This window comes from Peromyscus leucopus, chromosome 3 (genome assembly GCF_004664715.2).
Source record: "Peromyscus leucopus breed LL Stock chromosome 3, UCI_PerLeu_2.1, whole genome shotgun sequence".
Lineage (NCBI taxonomy): Eukaryota > Metazoa > Chordata > Mammalia > Rodentia > Cricetidae > Peromyscus > Peromyscus leucopus.
In genome coordinates this window covers 156,975,974-156,994,246 of record NC_051065.1, presented here as the reverse complement: position 1 = coordinate 156,994,246, position 18,273 = coordinate 156,975,974, and the positions used below count along the sequence as shown (strand labels likewise).

The 18,273-nt window shown below is 50.6% G+C and overlaps 1 protein-coding gene across 9 annotated transcripts in view; it reads right to left on the bottom strand.

Annotated features, from left to right (window-relative positions):
• The window catches only part of Atp2b2 (ATPase plasma membrane Ca2+ transporting 2), a 326,081-nt gene that overhangs the window by 111,053 nt on the left and 196,755 nt on the right, over positions 1-18,273 (bottom strand). For all 9 annotated transcript variants that reach the window (XM_037204261.1, XM_028863952.2, XM_028863954.2 and 6 more), the window contains one exon: positions 3,897-4,410. In XM_037204261.1, coding sequence (XP_037060156.1) covers positions 3,897-4,095 — 199 coding nt within the window. In that variant the 5' untranslated portion in view covers positions 4,096-4,410. The remainder of the gene's footprint in view (positions 1-3,896; positions 4,411-18,273) is intronic.

Here is an 18,273-nt window from a genome sequence, read left to right as displayed (position 1 = left end):
GTCCTTTCTCCACACCCCAGCTCCATCCCTTGCAGGGAGGGGCGCCGGGGCATACTTGCCTCTCCCTCACCCCTTCTGTTCTTTGTGGATACTGCTTAAGCCGCTGTGCATTGTACCAGGTCAGGGGATACCCTAGGAAACAGTCAGTGCAGGCCTGGGCTTCCAACATTGGTCCCCTCCACTGTCTATCTCCTTAGAGGTATATATTCTTCTCTGGGGTCTTATCTGCTCCCTCAACTCCTTCACATGGCCAGAGTCATGTGTGCTGTCTTAAAAGCATTCAGTATGGTGATAGCAAAGGTGACCTGCATCCCCTTGGCTGCCTCAATGGCTCATGGAATCAAATGGTCACCAGGTGCTGCTGTCACTCCTAGCCACAGATCAGGCATCAGGAGTGTCACTGAATTCTCTGAGTGTCCCTTGAAGAGAAAGCTACATAGGATAGAAACACTACCATCCCAGGCTGGACGAGTGTGGAATGAGACGAGTGTGGAATGAGAAGGATCAGCAGGCGAACACGGGAGGGCATTTCTGTGTGGACACAGAAAGGAACTGAGTATGGAGGGATGGGGGGTGCACTGGCCTCATGGCATGTCTCTAAAGTCAGGCCTCTGGCTGGACAGCCCAGTACTGCTGGCCATGGGAGCTGAGCCCACGCCCTTTGGGGCAGAAAGTGGTGCTGTGGGCAGAGTCAGACTACTGGAGGTCTCAGACCCCACCTATCACTCAGAGAGCTTTCTGCCTACATTTAGCTGGATGAGTGGAGACTGCTGTATGCAGGGCCAGAGTAGTTTCCTGCACCAGCTCTCTGGGATCCACAGGAGATAAATGGCGGTGTGGGGGGGTGGTGGTGTCCAAATGGTCAGTGTGAGTCTCCAGACCACGTGGCTTCTGAATTAGGGACTGGGGCTGGGGGTGCTAAGCACGCCTTTAAATCACAAGTTCCAACACAGCAGGACAGATGCTGAACCTGAGACAGCAGGGAGAGAGTGTTAGGGAGCCCAGCCACTCATACTTATGCCTGGCCCACCAGGGGGTGCCCTGGGTGTGATATTGCACCCATCTGAGTGGTGGCGGTGGCCTCCGCATGTCTGCAGAATGGGCTCATTGCCTTCAGGAACACACGTATGGGGGTGCCACAGAGTACTAGGTATGGATCCAAAGAATCATACATCACCCTGTAGGGAGAATGCGACTACTTCTTCCACAATGCCAAGAACAACAAAAGTCATCACTGCTGGGTACCTAGACACCAGGTATTGGTTTGTGTCATTCAGTGTGACTGGACTGTCTAGTGTCTTCTGAGCTACTTGACATTATCCTCACTACAAGCCTAGAAGGTCACTGCTATCATTAGCTCCACCATAGAAACAAGGAAACAGGCAGAGGGGTTGAATAACGTGCCCAGAGTCCCACAGCTGGAGAATGGCAGTCCTGGGATTTGAACCCAGACCCTCCACATCTAGAGATTTGCAGCCATCTGCCCCTTAATCTCTCCCCATATTTCCATCTCTCCTGCCACCCTAGAAGAACTTTCTAGAAACCAATGCAGCAGGATTGGTTAGTCCAATGGTGGAGTTCTCTCCTCGGAGCTCTTTCTTCCTAGAGATCTCAAGTCCAGAGAAGTAAAGGCCCAGAGGCACAGGGCTGGCTGGGCAACAGACGGGGGAATACAGTCTCTCACTTACACCTAGCATTTAACTTCTCACCTGTGCTGTGTCTGGACTTTTGCAAGAAGCAGCATTCTGTGCCATGTTACACATGTTTCTGTCTTTTGCCTCCATAGCCAAACCCAAACATCTCCTCCAGGAAGCCTTCCAGATCTTCCCTGTCCTCCCTGCCTCATCACTCCTGGGAGCCATCAGCTATCCCTGTACTCACTCTCAGTTATCTGTCAGGTGGATACTCAGTTGTTGAGAGGGCTCCCTGTGGGATGGGGATGCAATGGACACGTCTCAGGGTGTCATTGGGCAGCTGTTTACCCTTCTTTGGTGGCAGGCACCAGGCTGGGTGCTGGGTGCACGGAGAAAGGAGACCGAGTCCCTCTCCTCAGGCTCACGCTCACTTCCCTCACAGTAGTGCAGAGCAGAGGGCTGTTTAGAAATGGTTCTGTCAGTGCCAGAGCTTGTGCAAGCACGGCCCCATGCCCTGGAGTGCAGAGAACCCAACTAGTGGCCGTGGGGTTGTTAATCTGGGGTTCACACCTGCCGGAGACCCGGGAGCAGTGAGCCACATCTGTTTTCAACATCAGCTCTTTGCCTGGGGAGAGGGTCACAGCTTCCATCAGCTCCTGCTTAGAACTAGGGTCCACTGACATTCAAAGCAACATCCTGGTCCCCCATTTAAAGGCAAAAGCCACTCGGGCATCTCTGCCTCCTGGCAGGCCAGGTACCAGCTGGATGGCAGGTGAACATGGTCCATTGCTCCACAAATTGACTGGTAGGAACATGGGGGTGGGATGCAGTATCCCCAAGCAGAATCCTCACCCTTCTTAGGGCCCCACATGGCTGTTTTCAAGCCTAGAGTCAGAATAGATGCTTCCCAATTGAATCAGACTTCGGGCTCAGCGGAAGTGCAAGGTATCAGTGAGGACAGGCAAAATGAGAAGAACCAGCCTTCCTCAGCTCCTCCTTCTGGCCCAGGAGGGAAGACCAGAGATACCCAGTAGACACTGGGAAACATCAAGGTACTAATATGTGACCACCAGCCTATCATGAGCTCTCCAAAGCAGCTTCAGCATCAATGGCCCATGGATGATGTCTAGTAGTGTCCAGCTATGGGCATAGGACTTGGGGGACACATTTCTCCAAACCTAGTTGCCACCCATAAGCCAGACTGCATTCTTTACTTGAGGTAGTAACAGCTATCTAATTAGAAAAATCATATTTCCACTTATTGAGTGCCTACTGCATGCCCAAGTCTGCATTAAGCTCTGCACAGGGAGCTCTGGCTTCATATTCCAGAGGAAGACGTCAAGGCTCAGGGCAGCCATTGTTCTAGATCACAGGCCTGGGGGAGTCAGGACAGAGACACCTGCCCGTTCCTCTGGCTTTGTGTAGGGAAAGATTCCCACAGCTGCAGCGGGTAACTAGCAGCAGACAGAGTAGGAATGGAACCCCAACAGGTCTGGGTTTTCTACTCTGCCTCTTGGAAAATGCCCCATCTCTGGCTGCCTCCGGAAAGACAGGAGCAGCAGAGTGCTTCTCACTAGAAGCCCCAGGCCTGTTCCCTTTGTGAACTTGTAAGACAGCCCCACTCCTTCTCTTCAGCACAGAACCTACAAAGACATCCATCATGGCCTGTAATTGGCTCCCCAGCTCACTCCCCTGCCCCCCTCCCCCAGTCCCCGTGATCTTCAGATCTATTCAGAGCCTGGATTTGGGATTGCGAGCTGGAGGTGGGGCATGCTGTGACAACTGGAATTGGCTGCCTGTCTGCAGTACTGTGGGTCCACGCCTCAGCCAACCATCTGGAGAGCACTGGGCACAGTAGGCAGATGTGGGCTAGAGGTTGGACTCGGAGGTACAACCACAGCGTGGAACCCACGCTGTATCCAGACACAGGCGATCAGGACATGGCTCTTAGTTGTATCCCCTCCAGTTATCCTACTGGCCCACCTCAAAGCCAGCTGTCACAGAGGTGGCAGTGACTCTCCCCCTTCAGGCTGACTTGTCACCTTCTTTCCAGAGTACAGCCTTCACTCAACTGTCTTAATGCAGGTGGCATAGGTCAGATGTGACCTGTGATGAGATTCAACCTCCTTGCTAGAACACAGCTAGAATCTGAAGACATTAGTGCTTCAGCCCACTTTGGAGACATTCCCACTCTTAGATTTCATGGACAAAGGCACTGGCGCAAGCTCTGCGGCAGCCTGGGTTTAAGCCTCCTGCACCTACCTTCAACAGGCGAGGTTTTGAGGCGCCGGCAGATGGCTTCAGTGTCCCCATATGTCTCCTTGATCTTGACCACGGCCTCAGTTCCCCGCAGCTCCATGAGGGAGCGCAGCTCTTCCATGGTGCACCCGAACTCGCCTCCATGGCTCGACTCATTTCTTTGGTTTTTGGAGTAAAAGTCGCTGTTGGTCATATCACCCATGTTTGCTGAAGTCTCTGCTCAGGCTGGGCCCGAGGGTCAGCACTGGAAAAGGGTCTTCTAGGTGATGGCTGTGTGTGGCTGTCCTCAGCACACCCTCACGAGAGGGTGGTAGCTCCAGGCGGCCGACTCCGAGTCCCAGGAGGTGGTGATGGCTGAGGCGGGCTGGCAACAGCACTGGCAAGCTCCGAGGAGTGTCCCCAGGAGTGGGGTGAGGTCCAGGGGCCGGAGAGGCTCAGGGCTGTTGACCCAGGAGTCTCCATTCATTGGGGCCCATGCTGCTCCCTGGGGCTGGCATCTACATGGTCAGGAAAGCTCCTGTGGAGACAATCACAGAGTGGGTGATGAGGATCAGATATTGAAGTCCCATGGGACAGGTGCTTAAGCAGGTCAAGGAACAGGTGTTGACACACCACCTCAGTAATCATTGAATACACACCCATGTACTCTACCACACATGTCTGGCTCAACACCCCCTCAATACACCCCCACACCACCAATCCAATGGTTACAATGCTATTCCAGTCCTAAAGTATAGCCTGGGGAATACTTCAGGACATACCTTAACCCCACATGACACACTGACCTCCCACACATACCCTGGGGTGCAAATGTCCTCTTGACAAACATGGCCCAGATGCTATACAACACATCAACTTGTCTCTTTGTGCCTATTCCACGGCCACACACATACCAGCATAGGGCTCCATTTCATGTCACCCCAATGGAGACACTTTCCATGCATGCTATCACATGCTGTCACATCTCTAGACATACATAACTGAATGTCCCCTCATAGACACACAGCAGACCCTGTTTCCCTTTCTCTGACTGGCCCTATATATTTACAAATGTTGTTGGCCCACACAATCTGGGACACAACTCATCTCCCCACAAGCTCCTGACACCTCCCCTACAACACTCCCTCTCACAGGCACCATATCCACCCACAGTCCCCCACCACAGCCCACCAGGCACTCAGACTGGTGTCAGAGTAGCCACCACATATATTCACGAGGCTGCCCTTGAGCCCAGAGCTTTGAGCTGGGATCCACAGAGCCCTCACCTGGAGCCCCCACCAGTCAGCACCAAGGACAGCAGACAGCAGCCCACAGGTCCCCCCAGAAGCAAGGAGGAGGGAGTTGCTTCTCCCTGCTGTCCAGGCCACCCGGGCAGGAGTGCAGTGGCTGTGGGCTGCCAGGAAGAGAATCCAATCCGCCAGGACACCCAACACCAGCAGCCGAGGCCCCAGCAAGCGTTGGGTGACAAAGGGCCCCAGCTGAGCTCGGTTGAGCCTGGCATGGAGATCAGCCCCTCCCGTCAGCCATAGCGAGCTGACCATCCTGAGTGGGCAGTGAAGAGCATGGGACAAGAGGAGGAAGAAAGGCCTCAGCATGATTCCACGCTCCACCCATCCAACCTTTCTCCTTCACGGGCCTCTTCCCCACATTTTAGAGGCACCAGTACCAGGTTGGTGTGTTTCATGTTCTCAGTGGGGAACCCAAGAGAGGGGAAGGAGCTTGTCCAGAGCCACGGAGAGCAAGAGGGTAGAGGATCCCAGAGGGCATGATGTCTTTCCCCCTCCTTCCTTGGGGAAGTTCTCTCAGAAGTGCTGGGCAGGGTAGACCGTGCAGGCAAACACTGGCAGGAAACCCATGTCAGGGTTAACAGGGTGGGGTGGGGTGGGGTGGGGTGTGGGGTGAGGAGGTGGGTGTGGAGAGTGCTCTCCTGCATCCTGGCTGAGGCATCCTGTGCCATCCTCTGGGAGGCACTTCTTATGGGGATTGGAAGTGCACCATGGCTTATGGTCCTTGGGACCAACAGGCATCCTATAGAGCATGGTGTGGACATGATGCCCCGAGAGGAGACCTGGGCACTAGAGAAACAATGCATGTCTGGAACTTCTCTCCAGCGTAGAGGTGGCCCTGCAATGGCCCCATCCCCAGAGCTCATGAGGTCTGACTCACCTCAGCAGCAGGTGAGCTGGAGGCCAACTCTGCGCAGGAATAGAAACAATAATCCCTTCTCCCTCATGTCTTTGAGACAGAATATCCTCAGACTTGCTATGCGGATGAGGATGACCTTGACCTTGAACTCTGGAACCTCCTACCTCGACCTTGAAGGTGCTGGGATTACATGTGGGCACTGCCACCCAAGGCCTTTCCCCTAAACAAGATGCCATGCTAAGAGGTCTCTGTACATATAGTATCACATATGAGGGCCATGTATGCAGGTCAGCAATAGAATGCTTACATCACATGCTGGGGTCGATCCCCAGTAAAACACACACACACACACACACACACACACACACACACACACACACATTCTTCATACAGTATCATCTCCTAGGAACTAGGTTCCAAGGATGCAGACGATGTATTTCATGCATTATTAGGGCTAGAATGGTATCTTAGTATCCATCCTGGAAACTATGGATAAATGAGTGAATAAAAAGCAAGGAATGTCTCATTGAGGCATTTTTTTTCTTTTTGAGACAGTATCTCTTATAGGCTGTCCTCCAGTGACCTTGAACTCCTGATCCTCTAGTCTCTATCTCCCAGATGCTGGCAGTACAGGCATGCTCCACCATGCCCAGCTTCCCATTGGGTCTTTACAACCCCATGGGGTGGATATTATAATTAAGCCCATTTTACTGACAAAAAGAGTGAACCTCATGGGACTGAAAAAATTTATTCAAGGTCACACAGCAGGGGATATATTAGGGAATTTTAACATTTGGACTGTGGCCCACCACCCCACAGGAAGGGCCTGGCTGAGCATGTTCTAGGGTGCTGAGCCTCTTTGGGAAGTGCTGGCATCTGAGACTCAGGCTTACTATTCTTTCCAAGGCTACAAGAGATTGCAGGTCCTCAGCAGGATCCTGTACCCAGCATACACCAGCTGTGAGAGGTGTGGGGGGCTCTCTCAGGGCACAAGGCTGGATGAGGCCTGGGCCCAACACAGGGAGGACACAGGGGCTTGTGTGCTGAGCAGAACACTTCTGACTGCAGGCTGTCTTGTGGAAGTCCAAGAAAATAGGAGCAAAACAAAACAAAACAACAACAACAAAACCCCCAAACCAAACAGCGGGAGAAGATGATGACCAAATAAGCCAGCGGATTTGTGAGTAAGATGAAGATAAATCAGGTGGTGTATTTCGGACCCTTGCTGGTGTCTGTAGATGTAAGGTGGTCTGAGTTGGGGGTAGGTGGACCTCTTGCTGGAGGGAGAGGGTGATTGGAAACCTTCCACAGCGGGCTTCGCTTTCTCAAGGATAAGAGGTGACCCGATGACATACACACTTTGTATTTGCAACCTCAGAGACCTTGGTCCTCAGTACCCAGGCAGCAGTGTGGGTAGGAGAAGGCAGAGGTAGAGGTGAGTGCATCTTTGTGACCTCTGGCCTGTCTGATGCTTAGTGGCAGAAAGAGCCCCATGGGATGAGTTCTTCTGTACTTTACATGTGATACCACACCATGGAAAGGCATTTATTGGGCATTCACTAGGTGCTAGGTGCCTTAGTATGTTACAGGGACATCATCTCAGAGACAACATGAAGTCTAAAGAGCAGTGGTTCTGGAAGCTTCCAAGCATTGGCTCAGACTTTGGCTTTTTCACATCCCAGCAGAATAGAAAGCAAACTAACTTTGGTTTTATCATCTTACAAAAGAGGTAGGGACACAAGAGCATCTCCCTCAGGGTACTCCTCTGCCTTGGTTAGTTATTGCATATGCCGTACTGAGGTGCCCAGGGTGTGGGGAAGCACCAGGAAGTGATCATTAGTTAGTATGGACCACTTATGACCAAAGCTACCTGGACATCACCACAGATCCTATGTGGAACTGAGGCTGAGGAAGGTGATTAAACTACTCAGGCTCCTGTGGGTTGGCAGCCTAGAATTTGAACCTGGGAGGCATGGGTAGAGACACGTGCTTATTCCGGGGATCCAGGGCCTTGCCTTGTGATACTCCCTCATGGAGTTCTCACCAGGCCTAAACCAAGCACCATATGGGAAGCAAAGTGGCTTGCAAACCACAAGGGGCTTTTAAGCCTAAGGTGCTGTTTTCTCTCCTTCCCTTGGTACCTGTGGCATGGCTTACAGGCACTGATAATTACTTCTGGAACGGCACAAGCCAGGAGAAGCGTTAGCGGCAATTATCTCTGTGATCACAATAGCAGGCACGAGCTAACGGGCAGCTATTGATATTAAGGACGATGGCTTAAGACAAGCTGACTTTCAACCCTATCCACCTGATCACTCACCCATCTGCCCATTCACCATCTTTCTTACTTTCTTCCCTCTACCTACCTACCCATAAGTCCATCCATCCATCCATCCATCTATCCACCCACACACTATCTTTCTTTGCTTCCCTCCACTTATCTATCCATCCATTCAATTATCCACCCACCCACCCACACATCTCTCTTTGCATAATCTTTCTACCCACCTATCCATCCATCTATCCATCCATCCATCCATCCATCCATCATCCTTCTACCACCTATCAGTCCATTCATCATCCATGCATCATTCATCCACCCATGACCCCCTCTCTCCCTCCCTCCCTCCCTTCCTCCTCCACCTCGTTCCTTCCCTTCCTCACATCTTCCTTCTACCCACCTATCAATTCACTACCTGTGCATCTACCTTTCTACTCACCCATCATCTTTTCAATGACAGTATTGTGGGGATGCTTTTGGTACCAGGCAATGATTAATCAAGCTCTGGTCCCTTCCATCTAAGAACTGACAGTGAAAATGCTGACTTCCATGACTCGATGTGCTTGCCACCATGGAGAGTCCTGGGTGCTGCAGACACCCTGAATAGGTGATACCTTTTCTTGCATGTAAAAAGAAGCTGCCCCAGAAAAAAACCAGAAATACATGCTGGCTGACAGTAAAGGCTTTGGGGGGCTGTATGAAAAAGTACAGAGGGATGCAAATCTGGGATGACTCTTCTTTTCTCCTTCTGATGTTGCTTATCCCCTATGTCCACATCTCACAAGCACCTGCACAAGGTCACCCCCAAGCTGGGTGCCTTGTTTTTTATTTTTAAATTGCACAGTTTACTTTGGGACTTGCTTTGCCTGGGAGAGATGATCAATTAAAAATCATGGGGTTCCTAGCCACAGAAGCACTTGGTAGAACCCCGGTGATCTCAGGCAGAGAGAAGGAACCAGTGATTCAATGGTGTGTGCCAACTCTATCAGCCACCAAGTTCCAAGAACCTTGCAGCAGCCACATTTGCAGCACTTGTCTCTACCCAGGCCTTGGCCTTCCTGATGTCCTCCTTGGCTTCAAGTATCCTCTTCTCAAAAGTGTCTCTTGGCCATCCAGACTAAATATGTGTCCCTGGCTTGGTGCACAAATCATACTTTATTGCTCAGGCCTGGTGAACTGTCTGTCCCCTTTGCATGAGGGCTGAAGAGCCACACATGGACAGGAGCCATGCCTCCTGTGGAGCCAGCATAGTACTGGCATTCACATGTGTTCCATAAATGTTTAGTGAATGAATGAAGCCCCAGGTCAGTCCTCAGGCTATGAGATAGATGGATATATTAATAGGTGCATGGAAGGATGTTGGAGAGATGGATGTGTAGTGGGTAGAAGGATGGATGAGTGGGTAGGTAGATGAATGAATAGATTGGAAGGATGAAGGAAGGAAAGATGGATGCGTGCCTGCATGGATGGATGGATAGGTATGCGGATGGGATGGAGGGAGGGAGGGGGAAGGTAGGCTGAGTAACAGAGTAGGTCACAGAGCTCAGTGGGATTTCCTCCCTGCACACCCAGCTTCTGTGGTGTGACCTTGATCAAGCCCCTTTATTCTCTGGGCCTCAGTTTCCCATGTGGCAAGGAAAGAGAGTGGACTAGCCTTCTCCATGCTCCCTTCAGGCTCTGAAGTTTCAAGCCATTCAGAAACCAGAACATTGTGGCAACGCTGGATTTTTGAATTTGGTTTCATCGAAGCATTTAAATGAGTCTGTGTTGTTAGATTTCAATGAGTTGAGACTAGGTCAGGGGGCTTCAGAAAAAGTCTTCCCAGGAGAGATACTGGCAGAGGAAGGACATTTTACACACATGCCCATATGAGTTAATTCATACATTATATATAAATTTATAAATTACATACATGTAAGCTAATTTAACAAGGAATCTCTATTTCAAAGGAAAGATTTAAAAAAAGCAATCCCTAGCTCACACCAACAGCTTCTCGGCTCTGAGCTGAAGCATGCCTGGTACTGGGACGCTTGCAAATGAACTGTCTGCTAAAAATAACTTCTGGATGCCAAATCCTTCTGTTTTAGGAGGTGCTGAATTTAAATGCCACCTGAATATGTATTTTTAAAGTCACCACTTTCTTTGAATCATCCCCGGCAGCGAGAGCTGATTTGGGGACACAAGTCCAGGGTGGAGTTTCCTGGTCAACCAGTCTCTGACAGGACTTTTAATCTCTGTGCCTTGGTCTACCCCCCCCCCCCCCAGAAACCACCCAAGTAGCCTCGGAGGGTTTTGTAAGAGTTCACTGAGATAGAGCACGGCACATTCCCCAGCTCTAAGGAAGTATTTGTTACTTGGTGAATGGTCATTTCACTCATCTTCCACTTGTACCTGGCTAAGCTGGACTGTCCCCTGAGTCCTACCTTAAAACAAAACCCAAAGTGGACTTTGCTGTCCATTGAAGAGCCCCTATTCCTGCTTGGGTGCCACCCAGGTAGCTCAGCACGTAGGAGTTGTCCCCTCTGCTCTGGTCTAAGTGAACGAATGATCTCTCTTGGGACAGTACATTTTCTTTTCTCTCCTACCTATATGAATGGTAGTTCAGGAGAGCTGGGTAGGGGGTCAGAGAAGCAGTAAGCCGAGCTCAACAGGGAGGGATAGAGGGACAGAATTCTTCTTGGGCATCTCTTTTGGGAAGAGGTAATTTTCTCGGCACATGTATGTTGAAAAGGAAAGAGGCTGATGGCCTTGGGTGAGCATGGGTGTGGGTGTGCAAATGAGTATGGAGTTTGGCTCAGCAGGTGTGTATTATGCTGGGGTGTGTTAGTGTCTATGGGACAAGTCATGGATGTGAGAGAGGGGGAGGTCCGGTCCTCAGAGTGTGTCAAATGTGTGCTTGGTGTGAGGGACCCCAAAGGATGACAGGAGCCACACAGGCCACTGGATATGTCCACAGGAATGTAGGAACACTATTGAGTCAGAGAGATCTGTGCTACCGCCATCTGAAGGCTTGAGCCCTGCAGTGCATGTATGCATGAGGGCTCGTCAAAGCGGGTGCTGACAGCCTCAGCTCTGTATCCTCATATCTAAGGAATGAGAACAGGGAAAGAGGAACTGAAAATGAATACCTCAGAAGCAGCAAAGTTACTGCTATTTTTAGGCAACTCCTATTCTGTTAACCAGAAAAGGAAACTAAAAAAAATTCCCACAGAGAGAGCCTTGAAAGCCTTGCAGACACAGGTTGAAGAAGTAGGGTGGGCAGTTAAGGACCTGGGGCTTCTTCATAGTGTCTCCCTTAGTGTCAACTCTCTCCATTGTCCCTGATCTCCAGAGGAGCTGTCAATGGTAGGTGGTGGGGACAAACAACCATCTCTGGTTCTCCAGGTTCCTCATACACATATTCATGTATCAATCCAACTATCTACCCGACTGCTTATCATTCATCCACCTATCTTAACCATCTGTCAATGTACCTACCTACCCATCAAATCATCCATCTATATACACCCACCTACCACCTAACCATAGACCTACCCACTCACTTAAGCATCTTCTAGTATATCCACCCATCCACCTAATTATCCATCTATATACCCACCTACCACCTATTATCTATCAACCTACCTACCCACCCATCTATTCATACTCATATACCACCTAACCAGCCATCTATACACCCACTCACCTAACCAACCACCTGTCTATCCATCCACCTAAATATTCATCAACCTACCAACCCCCACCCACCCAATCACCCATACATCTACCCCCATCTATCCATTCACTATCTACCTCCCATCCTCCCATCCAGCCACCTACCCAAACACCCACTCATCACTCACCACCTGGCCACCCATCAATCTACATGTCCATCCACCCACCTACCAACCACCACCTAACTATTCATCTAGTCACTATGACCCACCACCTAACCATCCATCCACCCATCACTCATCACCTAGCTATCCTTCTGTCACCTACCACCTAGCCATCCATCTACTTACCATGACCTGGCCATCTATTCCTCCATCCATTCACCCACCCAATCACACACCCAACAAGGTACATCTCAGGTCCTATCCAGGACACTGGGCTCATAGGGAGGGAAGTGAAATACTCAGATCTTTCTTCCTCTGCATAGGATCTGATCATCATGTCACACAGCCCTCACATGACATGCAGGTCAGGATCTGAAGGCTGAGTTAGGAAATTACAATACAAATTTTGGCATAGTGTTTTTAAGGATATATCTAAAATATCCCTTGCCTGGGCATCATAGCCTCTGAGTCGCAACCATGGCTTGACCATTACTGCCAACAGCGATTGCATAGCATGTGCCCTCCATGCTTGTTTCTAATTTCCAGGCAAGGAGGCTATGGATCCAAGATGCAACAATGGTCAAGGTCGTAGGGTGGAATTTGAAACAGTGAGACAGGTCTGCTATGGCCACGAGCCCTTGTTTATATGTGTCCTGCGGTCCTTTGACAAGCATGTCCTCTGACAGTGCTACCTCTCTCCTGCCTCCGTTTCTTCTTCTGCAAAGTGAGGTTACATGTTGGACAGACACTCAACTTGAAAGGCCATTTTAGTGACACCCTTAAGAATTCTCCTGCCCCTTAATACTGGTTTCTTACAAACACACAATTTCCTGGGCTTTTTAAAAAAATTGCTACTGGTCTTCAGCAGGAAGGACTATGCCAGGTTCAGGCCAAGTCCTGATTGGCTGGAGGAAGAAGGAAGGAGAAACGCCCCAAATCATGTGCTGGTTATAATTCACCTGCTGTCTGTGATGTCCACAGCTTTCCATTGAGGTCTCTGCATAGCAATGTCTGCCTCACAGGGTGCTTGCTGTCTATGTTTCAGGCTTAAAGGCCTTTCCATTGAAGAAATCTATGAGTTTCCTGAGCAAGCTAAAATAGTCAAGTCATTAACAGGTGGACACGAGAAGGGCTCAATGCAGCAAACTGAGAGATTTATTCTGGGTTTCAGGAGAGGGATGTGTAGTGAAGGCTATGGATAGTGTCGTATCTGGGTTGGGCTGGGTGATTTGGACCTTATCCTCCGAGTCCAGACACACACCTCAGTCACCTCTCAGATTCATTTCCTGTCCACTCACAGTATGGAACTTCATTAGATCCTCTGCAGTCCTGAAAGCTCTGAGCTCTGAGACCCCACAGTGACTCTGTCCCTCTCTGGCATTGCTCCCTCAGCTATCCCCAGTTTCCTGCTCTGTCCTTACAAGCTACAAGCACAGCCGTGAAGAAAGGAAGACTAACCACAGTCGTGGAGTTGAGGCCCCTGCTATGACGTAATCTCCACAGCCCTGGCTCCAGTGAAGAAAGGCTTTGGTGGACAGAATACTATCACAGACAGGCTCTATCTGACTGATGGAAGGTGGCTGTGGAAGGATGGGACACAGGGAGTAGTCTCTGGGGATGAAGTGTTGATCAATTACTGGAGGAGGGCTGGGACAGACTGGGTGTCAGCGAACCTGATAACATCAGCCCTCTGCCACCCCCTGCAAGCTAACCAGCAGATGCTGGCATATGAGCTGTCCACACGGTCCTGGTGCTGAAACAGGCTGCCTCCTTCAATCCTACACCCCCAAGAAGACACCAGGGCAATAGGCTTCACTTGGAGCTGTCCTCAAGGCCGAGGTGCTGATCTGGAGGGAGCAAGGACTAGAGGAGGGCCTGACAGAGAGCTGTCCACAGGCTCTGGTGCTGATTAGACAAAGTTCCGTGAATGCCCCTGAAGCTCCCTAGGACAGCAATGCTGGCTGTCAAGCTGAGGGGTTGAGAAGTAAGCGTTAAAATTTCTGGACCTGGGATACAATGTGTGGATTCTGGGAAGGGCACTGAGTCTTTTCATGAGTTCCTGAGCAGGCACAGAGAGGTTATCTCATTCATACAGCGATGAATTCACATTCAACAGCGATGCTCCAAGGGTGTTTCTCAGGAAATAGAGGCTGTTGAAGCAGACACACCCAGGTAGAAAGATAACACCCTGCAAAAGACCACTCAGTGCTACTTAAGTGCATGGGTAGAGAACCCATCAGTACAGTGCTGTCACTTGTCACCAACTCCAGAAGTGCTAGCAACCACTAGTGGTTTATTCATTGTTTCTGTGCACAGTCCTTGGGCCTTGGTTCCTACCAGGACTGAAGGCACATACTTAGTTAGGTTTTGGGAAGCCCCTCACTGAACTTACTAAGTTATTTCCTCCATGGAGAAGAGGAGGAAAACCTATATCTAGAGGAACCAGGGAGAAGCCTAAGTTGGGAGATTGTTTTAAAATAGTTCAATGAGTTTCTTGGGATCTAGACCAAAGAGGCAGAGAGAAAATGCTTCTGTGTAGCCAGAGTTTGCAGAAGTCTGTGGGACTGTGGGGGATAGAAAAGACAAAGTAGGACTTTTAGGTCACAAGAGTGGAGGAGCAGAGTGATCCTGTGGCATGTGGTATCCTTCAGCATAGGCCAGGCATTGCTCTTTCTCTTCTATGCTTCAGCTGAGGGGTCCCTAGCTTGGTGGCTGTGTACATAGTGTTGCCATGCCCGAGTCCAAGTTATCTCCATGAAGAGACTCCTTGGAGGACAGGCAGCCATCTCTGTGACACCTTTAACTTGATATTAGATTTAGAGGAAGGGCATCAAAGGCCAGGAAGCCACAGTAGCTGTGGTTGGTACCTGGGCTCCCTCCCCATCTTAAAAGTGTCATTTCCTTTATTCTATAATGGCATCTATAATTTGCTGAGGGCTGCTTGTGTTGGCATCCCTAAGGGGCTGATTATAACAGAGGTGTGCAGCCCCACCCTTTATGGATGGATAAAGTGTCTGAAGGTGTAGGCTAGTAGTTTAAAGAAGTCTCTGGTATCTCATGATTGGTATTTCTTTGCTACATAACTGTTCTGGTTGGCTATTTCTAGTTCATTAAATGCCACTTCCTGGTAGGCCAGGTCCTCAGGTGGTTTTGGAAATAGTTGAAAGCAGCCAACTCCAGGGACTTCCAGTCTCTAGATCCGTGCCTGTGATGGCTGTCTCCTCCCACCCTCCTTCTTCCTGCTTCCTAGGGGTTTTCCTATCCACACATGTCCTGGATTCTCTGAGGCTTGCTATGGTCCTGCCCTTGGCATTTGTAAAACCTCTACACCCCTTGGCAATGCTACCCACCTGGCACCAGCTTGCTTCCCAACATAGGTGTTTTCATCTGTCTTCTCCCCCAGGATCTATGACTGACCTCACTATGGCTGCCAAGTGTCCCCCGTGGTGATGTCCTGGGCCTTCAGACTTGCTCAGATGTGCTTATCCTTCTGTAGGACCTGTGATCCTTGTGGATTCTAAAGTTCTTCCCAGTAACACTTCCCTCTTCCACAGCCAATCAGGTGCCCAGACCTGGACAGCGCCCTTCTCCTCCCCTCCTGCACTCTGGTCCAGCCAACTCACTCACACCCTAGGGCTCCTAGGCTCTCTCCCTGCCCCCACACCCTCCTCCCTCCCCTTGTAGCAAGGTTGGTGGCCACAGCCATGTACAAAAGGCCCCTTTGAGGCAGGAGATACAGTGTGTTCTGTAAACCTTATCCTACAACAGTGCACAGAGAAGACGATTTGATCCCCCTTTTGCAGATGAAGAAATGGAGGCTTACAAATGTAAAACAACAGCTTCCCCAAGAACGTACAGCTGACGAGTGGCACTGCCCAGGGTAGAGCTGAGATGTGACTGTGCCCACATGGTGCGTCACCTTCTGGCTGGGAAGATGACAGAGTGAGTAAGTGTTGGCTACACAAGCATGAGGGCCTGGATTCTGATCCCCAGACCCATGTGAACCTGGGTATGGTTGCTTGTAGTCACAGTGCCATGGGTCAGAGCCAGGTGGATCCTGGGAGCTCACTGGATAGTCATCCAGCCAAACAATGAGCTTCCAGTATTAGAGACCTTGCCTCAAGGCAATAAGGAGAGAGACAGAAGAAATTCAGCTTCCTGCTCTGGCTTCCGCATGTACTTATAGGGAAATAAGCACCAATACACTCATGTGCATGCATTACACCCCACCACAACCCTCAGCCCCCCACAATACTCATATAACACACACACATACACCACACCACACTACACTCACACACCACACCCACACACTACACCATACACATATGACACACACACACACATCACACACATATATAATACACACATCCACCAGAACCACATACCACACCCACACACTACACAGACCCCATACCATATACATACACACAAACCCACACCACACACAAACACACCACATATATCACACACACACACCACATACCATATCACATACGCCACATACATCCCTCTCACATCCTACCACACAAAATATACCATACATACACACCACATGCCCATACTAACACATCACACACACATATATATCACATACACGCCAACATACACCCCAACATACATCACACACACACACACACACACACCACATCACACATACATTCACACACCATAAATATATACCATACCCATATACCATGCATCCACACACACTGCACACTCAGAGTCACATTACCGCCTATCACATACACTCTAAAAGCTTTCAATAGCTCCCTGGTGGCTGTTTTAAAGAAACCTATTCAGGGCCTGGCCTTCAGGATCCTGTCCAGCTGGCTCTACACCAGCCCCCGGGGCTCTGGCCTAATGGCACCATCTGTCATTTCTGATCTAATTCATGCTCCTGCCTCCCACCTCGGCACAGGTCCCCTCTTCCAGAAGGTCCAGGCACTAGGTGTCTGTTAATCACAACTCTACCTCCAAGACAAGCCCTAAGGCCAACTTCTCTATAAAGTTCTCCATGCCCTGCTCCACTGCAAGGTCCCACATCTCCCTGCTGCCAGCACCTCCATAAGCTCCTGCCTCAACACCACAGTCCTGGGGTAGAGTTTGCCAGCTCACACCCTACCCTATACACTCTGAAAACACAGTCCTCAGCCAGGCTGGACTCCACCACTGCTGTCTATGCTAGTGATGGAGGGCACCCAGGACAAAGTCTCACCGTGAAGTCTACATCTCCCAGCTGAGGTTGGTGACCTTCCTCAGGTTGTCAGGAGTCCCCCTCTGGAGGGGCTTCAAGCCCTCCGGCTCCCCAAGAGGTTCTCACCCTTCTGGGAGTCCTGTGCTCTTTGTTACAGGAACAGCTCAACCTCTCACCAAGGATGGTTACTGTGCCCTGCATGCAGGTATGGCTTCTGGGAGCCTGGTTCCAATCCTGTGGCACAGCAGCTACCAGGACCTGACTTCCTACCTGAGAGAGCAGAGACTTGGAAGGCTGAGGAAGTTGGCTGGGGTCACTGATGGTGGGATCTGAAGTCAGAAGGACAGTTGTCCAGGACTCAGCTCCAAATCACCAGTATGGCTGGGTGTGGTGGCTCACGTCTTTTGCCCTGGTGGTGGGACACACAGCTGGGAATCAAGTGGAGAAGGGTCCTAGCCCTTCCAGTCCAATGGGGTCAGGCCCACGTGGCCACCATAGGTCCTGCAGGGGTACATACAGTCTGTCCCCCAGTCTTCTCCCTTCGCCTCTCCCTTGGTCACCTCAATCCTGGAGATCAGAGCCAAGACACTCAGAATCTACAAAGGAGATGTCCAGGCCATACAGGGAGTGTGGAGGCCTCTGATACCTCCAACCCTAGGCTTGTCCTCTGAATCGTCTATCTACCCTCTGGTCCCCAGAATCACATGTCCTGCAGGCTTTGGGCTGGTAGGCTGGTCAGTGACTATCCTAGCTAGAAGCAACCGAGGGGGACCCAGTTCACTCTGCAGCCCTCCCCTGGCTTGGCACGGCTGTCCCCGGCCACTGCGGAGACACACAGAATCCACTTGGTACGTTGAACAGATGGTGCCACCTCTAAAAATAACTATGCTGTACCACACTCCCCGGCACAGCCGAGGCCTACGACAGAAGGGGGTCCGG